Raw genomic sequence first — 9,900 nt, forward strand, 5'->3', positions numbered from 1 at the left:
ACATCTCTACATCTGATATCGAGAAGTACTCCTTATTTGCTGTTTGAATGTGTGCTCGTATTTTTGCTATGGGAAGTTGTTGGCCATTTCGATGTTAAAGTTTTCTATTACCATGTTCTGTTCACAATGTTTTCCTTTCCTTGACTGGATTAGTATCTTTGTCTTATTCTCGTTTATTTTTAGTCCAACTTTCCTGCCTTCCTTCGAACCTTCGAAGCTGAGTATGAGCGATGATATGATGAAATTGATGAAGGAACACTCACAAAGAACACCCATGTTCAAACCAAAATTCGAACCCGGGACTCCTGGAGTCTGTTCGCGCTACGGTAACCACTCCGCCATTGAGGTCGGCGGAGGTTCAGTTGATGACGGTCTGTGCATTCTGAAAGTTATGACAAGGCCGGACTCGAACGTTGATCATTTGAAATTTCTCCCGAAATGATCTCGCTCCAAATAGCTTCACACGGAAATCTTCAGATTGCATTGGCCTGACCCTTTCTATAGACACCCAAATGTCAATATCCCTTCCACGTAGCATACCCTGGACTGCAGACTAGCGAGGCTCTGGCGTCTTGACTCACAGCCAGTACAATCCACCAAAGTAAAATAAACTAAATCAATCAAAACTTTTTTTTTCAACGACTTGGGCGATAGGAGGCAGGCAAGCGGGTTTTCTCTTAAGGCGCAAGGGGATTAACTTTCTAATTGCCATCTTGAAGATGACATCAGGGGTACCAACTTTAGAAAAAACATTGGCTGGGCTCAACCACTTGAGTTATAAGTTCACAAAAAACCTCATAAATTCTCCCTTCCATGAATTAATTCACACCAATACATCCTTAGTTATTTTTTAAAATCTGTTATTTGCTTCAATAAGCAATTCTCCACTAATCACGATAACAAATATGCGAGTAAAAATAATAATAATAATAAAAAACACGACAAATTATTGGGTGGGTTTGAACCTCAAGGGACCACTGTTTACTCTTATGGTTATTGAAGATTATTGTAGGTTCTAGTATTCAAGGGGGAAAGAGGACACTTTCTCGTGCTTTGTGAATGCACATTTGTAGAAATCTAAAGGCAGAAAGACACCTTTTCACTGTGGGGCATTATTTGGTTCCTCTTTTTACATTATTTTAAACATTTACGAGCAGTAGAAATCGAAACGGGTAATTTTAGGCACCATGTATAATTAATATGCAACGTACAAACCTACGAATCTGATTACGGGAAGAAAATATTTCATGTTGAACGTTGAGAAATGATAAATCTAGTTTATTAATTTACTTGGAAGACGACAGTGAAATTCTGTACATTTATTACTGTTGATCACTGGGTAAAGTCATATATTTTCCGTACTACAGGAAAATGCATTTTTTTGGCTGTAAAAATAATCTTTTCAGGGTGAGAGACCGATCTTGGCAAACAGATGAAGTGTCGGAGTAAGAAGGAGGAAAGTTTATCAAACATTAATTTCTGTACATAGGGGAAAAAAGCAGTTCTGTGGAAGGTAATGTTCATTTCCTGATGCGCTGAGCAAACAACGTGTGTTTTATTAAGCTTAAATGCGGGGAACTTTCGTGCTCAAAGTGCACTTGCTTTGTTTATATATAAACACGTTCTTGGAAGATACAGTAGAACAACTCCATCTGCTACGTGTTCCATTCTTGCACCTGGATAGGAACAGCCATGAAGAACTTCGGAACCATCGTGCTTCTTGCAGCCCTGTTGGTGTCTGTCGCCTTGGCTGTCCCGGTGGAGCATGAAGGTAATTGCTAAGGCTGGAATTTTAATGCATTTGGGTGGCCCTACATCATGTCATGTAAATATCAAAATGAATTAATATTATTATTAATGCTTTAATTGCATTAAGGTTTAAATGTTTGTTACGCATATAATTTGCATATTTCACCAACAAAAATTGGCATTTGGATAGCCTATATGCTTGACAGACAAATGAAGTCAGATTTGGCTACTTTTCAAAGCTGTTGTTGTTGTTGTTTTAAATCCATTTTATGCACAGATAGGTTAATCGGAAGTGCATCTACAGTTTAAAGTGGAATCCGAACCACTATATGTGCCTCCACCGTACATTTTTAAAGCGTCACACATTTTCGTTTTGATAAAATTAACATTTTCAAATAAAATCTGTGAAGAACTGTGGGGAAAAAAATCGCCCCCGTTTGTTAATTTTTGAGAGTGGAAAGTTTTTAACTTACGAAATATCTTGTTGTGTATGCCACACCCTAGAAAGCTGCTATCCACTATCCACCTTTACAATTTCAGCCCTCCCCGAAAAAATCCTGCTTACGCCAGTGTCGTGTATCAAATAGCAATGGTTTTATGTTTCAAGTACAAGTGAATGGCTTATTGCAGAAAGGGACCTGAGTCACATTTTTGAGGTATCGGAGTTAATGGTATTTTTTATTTTCCTAGTTACAGACACATCTTTTAGTGCAGAAAGGACGTCAGTCACACGAGGATATAGCCAAGAAAATGCACAGTGAAAAGTGTACTTTAATGCAGAAAGGTACCTGAGTCGCTGACTCGGGACCTTTTCTGCAATAAACTTAGCCGTATTTATACGTTGTACGAACTGTGTACGCTAATCTGTAATACAGCTCGCGCTGTAAAAATACTGTCAAACTTATTGACACCAGTAACATTATTGATTTCGCAACGTCGTGGCCTCATGTCTACAAACAAAATGTGGTATCTGTGAAAACTACCATGTGTTCCTACAAGAATAGGCAGTATTTTCAGATTTCCAAGTATCATTACTTTGAATACTGTGTTGAACATAAAGGTACTGTCAAGGTTTCCGAAGGCATCAAAGGTTTGACGTCTCACACCTTCTATCTGTCCAAAGCTGCAAGAATTGTAATTCCTACGACACGTACGTTCCCAGTTGTCGTATGTACCAGACGACGTCAAAGGATATTATGAAGATATTCTTCAGTGGCCCACTACACACGGCAATGAAACAGACTCAGATGTAGAGTAACACATGCATGTATGACCTCGTACATTATTGTACTTCAAACACCTACAATAAAGTCCAGAAAGTGCAGTACACTGTCATTCATTGATGAATCTATAATTTTGTGTGACATATATAACATAACATAATATAACCTAGCTTATGTGGCAATGACAAACGGGCGTTTGTAGGATATTTCTCGTCCTATTTCTCAAAGTTTCCACTTTTATTGCAGAAAGGTACCGGAGTTATAACCTTTTCATCTCCACTGTCTCTAGCAGCATACTGCAGGGGGCGCATTGAGGGTTGCAAAATTAACTTTTCTTTATGCTGAATATTTGAGCCAACAACGGCACATTTCTTTCTTACACTATCAATATTATACAATTTTTCTTGTTTTTCTCAGAATTGTGCAAAAGTGACTCAGGTCCCTTTCTGCAATAAGCCATTCAAGTATATAATACACGTGCGTGTTAGTATGTGCATGAATGATGGTACGTAAGAGCTAGCAGAGTTAGAAACTAACCCAAATTGCACTCATCTACTCACAAGTAGTTCATGTGGTTTTCTGTACACTCGCTTCATTCTTTAAGTGGACGGAGAATAGGAACAACTGCTTACACGTTTTGACTTTAACTAGTTGAGTTAATTATATTATATTATAGTTTCTTCCTTATAATTTGCAGGCAGGTCACTGAGGCAGCGTAGGGTCACCTGCGACGTTCTGAGCATCAGTATGTTTGGAATCAGTGTCAACGACAGCATATGCGCACTTCACTGCTTGGCCCTGAGGACAAGAGGTGGGCGATGCGTTAAGGGGGTATGCCACTGCAGAAAATGATTGTCGATCATCTTTGTGCTTATTGATATCTTGACACTGTGTACCAGGGTGGATAATAAATCATGATTTTTGGTAATAAAAAGTGTTGATGATTTTCTATATTTAAATCGATTTTTTGATTCTTTAAAAACCACGCTTAATATTACTTGCATGGTTTCTGGAACCATACATATGGATATATGTTTGTTATAGAAAGGATTTTTCTAGTAAATGACCCTGTAAAATATTTGAACAGTTTCATTAAAGCAAATAAGAAGTATATGTAAATATACATTTTTCTGTTTTTGAAACTGTATACATGAACCTACTATGGAAATGTTTATTGAGTGTGTAAATGAAACTATAATAATTACAGTAACTTTTCTTCCAGTGAAAATTAACTATTCTGAATGTACTATATAATTGTTTAAAAAATTTTATAGTCTCTGTAGCTGAATTTTGATAATTTTTAATGATAGTTTTCAAAATACCAGCTGCCATGTTTATTTACAGTTTAATGATAATTTTATTGTTTAATACGATTAATATTTTGTATACTTTTTCCTACACAAAATATTTACTATTTTTGCCCATGAAAATTATTGAAGTTTAAATCAAGAGAAATGTAAGTGTGTTTACAGTTTACATATCCTTTCGTATGAGCTTCACACAATCAGTACATATGTTTTGTTTCCTTTCTTAGAGCCTAGTAATCACCATTAGATTATTACAAGATTTATGTACTTTCACAAAAAGTAATTCTGATATCTATAAAATCCATATGTACATTATTCTATAAATTATTTACTTAAAGAGATTTAAATCGGCGATTTTTTTTTCAATCGCGATTTAAATCAACCTGATTCAAATAAATCCACCTTGCACTGTACACATGTTTACTACAGCCGGCCCCTGTGGTTGAGTGGTTAGCACATCGCGCTATGGCGCTAGGGGTCCCTGGTTCGAATCCTGGCCTGGACATGGAAGTTTGCGAGTGTTTATTCATCATATCATCACTCATCCCCATCTTTGCTGAGCAAGATTTTCGCTCCTTAAGCAGACAGATCATTTAGTTGAAGCTGTGTGCTCATGAATCAAAATATCAGTGCCATGTGGCTGCGTCGAGTGTACAAGATTTCATTTTTTGTAAAGCTGTTAATTTTGGGCGACAGTTGATGTAGACAAAACTGTCGAAATTCTACTTTCATACCCTTGCACAACTTTCCAAAACTACGGTGTACATGTATTATTTAATATTTATTATTGAGAATAAACATTACTTTCAACACTTTCATTTGCGTTTAGAAACGATATATTTTTTGTTGTATTCTTTTTATTTTTTTTCATATAAAGCTTGTTAATGTTTGTTAATTGACATTGTCCCAGTACTTCCTTCCGAAATTGAAAGGTTTCCGGGTTCGAATCTCCAGTAGTCAGGACAGTAGAGTGTCTTTCCAAGATGAACAGCGACTCGTCCGAGTTGCTTCCTTCCCCATTGTTTTTTTTTTTCATTCGCGCGTAAACTCGACAGACCACTCAATCAATGTAAATACTTTCTGAGGAGAGTTTAGCGTCTGTGTGTGATAGAGGATTGTGACTGTTTTTTTTAAATCAACCATGAATAGGAGGTGCTCCAAGTCCGACAACATAAAGTTTGTAAAACTACGTGAATATGAGTGTTCATAGAATTTGTGCCGATTATAGGGAAAATTAAAAATAAATATAAATGAAAGAAAGAAAGACGGATATTGAAAATAGAAAAATCAACGACGTCGATGGGTTCATTCTGTCAAAAGAGCACCAAATAGCTGCAGCCACTATCCCACGTTGTTAGAGTCGAGTAGAAAGTGTGTAAACAGCTACTCGCCATAGAAGGGTAGAGTCGAGAAGACAGGCCAGTAACTCGTCCCAGTCCCGCTCACTCGACCAATCTAAATCAGCTTTTAGGAACATGTCTGACTCTTCAAAAGAGTCATTCAACTGAAGATATGTGACTCAACCTTGCTGCTAAATATTATAAGTGGAGGAGGTACGTCGACCTGACTCCAAGAACTCTTCAGTGGTGATACATTAAACAAAATAGAAATACGCATTTTTGGAGTTTCGTTCCTTTGGTTCTCGTACCACGATATGTAGAAAAGAAACTTATTTTTATCGAAGCGTCGTAATTAAGCTACTGTATCTTTCACCGGCTTTGTTTTAAATAAGAGAAGAAAAAATACAAGAAATTTTTAAAAAAACTTCAAAATGATTCGGCTTTTATCCCAGGCCCGAGAGGAATCTCGTGCTTCTTACATGATATCCAGCTTTTCAGTAACAATGGATGATATTCAGTTAACAACCTCCCCCACAATTCATTGCGTCATGTTTCGGGCAAATATATAAGATCCTGCGTTGAAAACATGCCTGGTAAGCATTGTACGTATGCTCTTTGCCGAAGTGATTGAAGATATGGTTAAATGAGGATTGTGTACTTCGTTACCTTTTCCGAAACCTTTACAGAAACCGTGAAATGTGCATGTAAAGTAGTTAAATGCGAACTTTTTCGCCGTAAGAAGGCTTCTCACACGCTTTCCTTAACACACGTGCAATATGTTTTTCCAATTTCATCCCAGAGTACACTGGGAGATGACATCAGGTTGAATATAATCCATTAGAATTAGGCATTATTTATTTGTATGCTCATAGATCAAGATGTTTATGCTTTGGAAATCAGTGTCAGGAAACAACGCGAGTTTTCTTTTCACCTTATACTTACTCTTCTTTCGGAATGCTAAAACGCACGGGAATTAGCTTGACACTGTGTTGTTAAACTTCTGCTAGAAAAGCAACGAAAATACGCATTGATTGCGAATATTTTATGCCGTCAACTATAATTCGCAGATGTTGTAACACACACATTCGATGGGGAAAAACCTTAAATGAACATTATATTTCAAATTTAGTATGCAGTTAATAATAAGATTTGTACTTTAAAACGTTATATCACTAGTGTAAACAAACAAGGTCTAGTCGTAGTAGGCAAAAAATAGGACACTTGTCCAAAATTTTAGATCTTTAAGTTGAAATTCAAACAGGTTATTCTCGGGTTACCAGTCAGTTTAACTCTGTGTTTACTTCTAAGGTTTCAAGCGCATAGATTGCCCTTATCATCAGAGAATTTTGAATTTTGATGAGATCGAAACGTTAGAAGTAAACGACGATTTAACCTGGCTGGTAATCCGAGAACACATGTTTGTATCATAACGCCAGTAAAACTGCAATTCTAAAATTTAAGTTAAAATGTAGGACACAATCATTGCAAGTAATCAATACATATATATTACTAAGCATTTTTATCAGGTAATGTGAAATCGACATATTTTCAAAAAAGTAATGAATTTCTAAATAAATTCTTGAGTACAAAATTCGCAAACTTATAACCACTAGCATTAATACATGTTTCCAAGTATGAATATGCGACGAGCTAATTTTTCCTAAAATTTCACTTTTGATCATAATGCAATTATAAAAATTCTGGACAGTTGAATTCGTTGAAAAGGCTACTGAACCATTGCCAAACATTTTACAGAATCTATGGGAAAATTATTTCTATCGCCAGTCAATTGTGATAAAATATTAATACCGGCATTTGCGTTGTAAGATAAGAATATGCGTTCTGTTAATCCATCCAACGCCATTATAAACAAATGAAACCAGTTTGTTTTTAAGAATATGTTATTGAAAATAGCTTATTAGACTTATGTAAAGTGGAGTGAACGTATCAGTGGGTATATAGAGATCTGAATCAGTTCCTGCAGTGGCATATCCCGTTCCTGCATCGCCCGCCCTTCTTCCTCTTGGCCAGGCAGTGAGCTGCGCATGCGCTGTGGTTGAAGGTGAAGATCTTGCTACTGAAGCTCAGGAGGTCGCAGGTGGCTCTGCGCTCTCTCAGCGAACGACTGCCTGAAAATCAGGGGGGAAATTGTCATTAACTAATCAACTAATAAAGTATGCACAATTGCACATAGTAATTAAACTTAGTTTCTGACTGACAATTTAAATTAGCCAGTTAGTTTTCCTTTCTGCCCACGCTAATAGCCTACATGAGACATAACGTCAGGGAACATTTTTATTTAATTAATCGTTTTTAGTCAGCTGCATTCACACACTCATGCACACGCAGAAACGGAGATAAAGGGGAGAGCTCGAAAGGAGAAAGAGAAAGGAAAATAAAAACAAAGATATAGAAGAAAGGCAGAGAAAGTGAATGTTGGGGAAATAATTCGAGAGAGAGAAAAATTGAAAAGAACAGAAAAAAATAGGGAGAGTAAGAACTAAATTGCAAAGAAATGGACTTAAAGAAATGAGAAATGAAAACGAATGAGAGAGAGAAAAGAGAGAGTGAAGAGTATAAAATATCAAGTTAGATGAGGACAATTGGGAAGAAGGAACAAGGAAGATAGGAAACTAAGCAATGAAAGAGAACAAAAAGCCCAGTAGAAGATCTGCCATTTCAAAACGTAGCGCTAAACACACCACCACTGAATTAGTTAGAAGATCCTTACAAATAATTCTGCATAAAGTGTTACAATCTGGAAACTGAAAATGCAGATGATATTCAGCTTTCGTAATGTTGCTTCAACATTTAAAAGGAATATGAAAAGAATGTTGGCAAAAAATGTGAAATTGTTGAATTTTTTAATAAAAAAAAAATTATAATGAATTAATCTTTAAATGAATTTTTGAGTATAAAGTCCAAACTATTAAATTTATGACACTACAACTTCTGTTTCTTTCTTCCTTCTCCCAGAAAACAATTTTTCTCCAAATTTCAGCTTGGTCAAAATTTAAATATAATTGTAAGCAATTGAAATATTTGCAATTGTACCAAACCAATAAAAAAAACCTTTTGTAATAAAGTATAAATCTCTAATAATGTAATTATTTCCTCTATACATATGGAATTTCTCCACATGATTTTCTGTTTCTACAACTGGAAGATGCTCAAAACCCAGAACATTTGCAGATTCCTTCCAGACGCCGGACTTAAGACTCAAATATAGGAGATGTCCTGGGAAAAGAGAACTTTTGGTAAAACTCAAACCTTAGCCTAAGAAATTACCAATATAGAAATTATAATTACCTTCGTCATCCACCGGAGCAGACATGACGACGGAGACCAGAAGGACTGCAAGGAATACAACGGCTCCCGAGATCTTCATGGTTCTTCTTCTCTGGTAGGTGTGGGCTGCGACGATTAGAAGGTCGAGTTGTTCTGCCTTTCTTCCAACGCTCCATATATTTATATGTAAACAAAGCAGCGAACCTTGACCGAGAGCCGTCGCCTATTGTGTCACAGGGAAGAACCTCGCCTTTTACACATGGGAACTCCCATCCCGTTCTTTGCTCGTCGCTTAGGTGCGAGGAGCGTGGGTTATTCCCCGGGAGGAATGTTTATTCTCTCCGGAGAAAAGAATATTTCGGAGAAGGGTCTTCCCCTCGTTTAATTCTCTTTAGCTAAACAATGGCACGATATTCTTGTATTTGTATTAGCGGCGGATTAACGATCTCTCGTGGGGACGTCCTTTTTTCAGCTCTCACAGGCTACGTCCATGTTAGATTTACTTTGGACGTTGTCCCCGGGAATGATATTTTAATTGTAAGCCTTAGTCTCACTGATAACATTGATTGATTGACTGATTGATTGGTTCGTCTCATGAATGGCAGAGAAAGGAGGAGAGGGACAGACTGTCAGAGAGAGAGAAGAGAGAAATCATGACACAAGAGGGAGAGAGAGAGATAGAAAAAGGAGGGACAGACTGTCAGAGGCAGAAGATAGAAATCATGACGAAAGAGGGAGAAGATGGGAGGGAAAGAGAAGGATGGAGAGTGACAGACAGTGAGTGTGAGAGAGAGAGAGAGAGAGAGAGGAGAGATAGAAATCAGGATATGAGAGAAAGAGAAGATGGGAGGGAGGGAGGGTTAGAGAGAAATCATTGAACGAGAGAGACAGAAAGAGGGAACGAGAGAGAAGTCGGAGAGAAGAGGGAAACGACACGATAGAGGGAGAGAGAGCAGAGAGGCGAGACAGAGAGAGAGAGAGAGAGAGAGAGAA

General features: G+C 37.2%; 2 protein-coding genes across 2 annotated transcripts; one reads left to right on the top strand and one right to left on the bottom strand.

The window, feature by feature from the left end:
• The first annotated feature begins 1,409 nt into the window (after positions 1–1,409).
• Positions 1,410–4,209, top strand: LOC145978425 (holotricin-1-like). Its single transcript, XM_083111060.1, has 2 exons — positions 1,410–1,771; positions 3,670–4,209. Exons 1-2 carry the CDS (start codon positions 1,693–1,695, stop codon positions 3,822–3,824), a joined length of 234 nt encoding a protein of 77 aa, XP_082967186.1. The 5' UTR covers positions 1,410–1,692; the 3' UTR covers positions 3,825–4,209.
• A 3,325-nt stretch (positions 4,210–7,534) lies between these two features.
• On the bottom strand, positions 7,535–9,113 carry LOC145978353 (defensin-like). Its single transcript, XM_083110950.1, has 2 exons — positions 8,929–9,113; positions 7,535–7,748 (listed from the first exon to the last, which is right to left on the bottom strand). The coding sequence occupies exons 1-2, from the start codon at positions 9,005–9,007 to the stop codon at positions 7,591–7,593; spliced, it is 237 nt and encodes a 78-aa protein (XP_082967076.1). The 5' UTR covers positions 9,008–9,113; the 3' UTR covers positions 7,535–7,590.
• Between the last annotated feature and the right edge of the window lie 787 nt (positions 9,114–9,900).

This window comes from Lepisma saccharinum, chromosome 24, assembly GCF_977018435.1.
Source record: "Lepisma saccharinum chromosome 24, izLepSacc3.1, whole genome shotgun sequence".
Lineage (NCBI taxonomy): Eukaryota > Metazoa > Arthropoda > Insecta > Zygentoma > Lepismatidae > Lepisma > Lepisma saccharinum.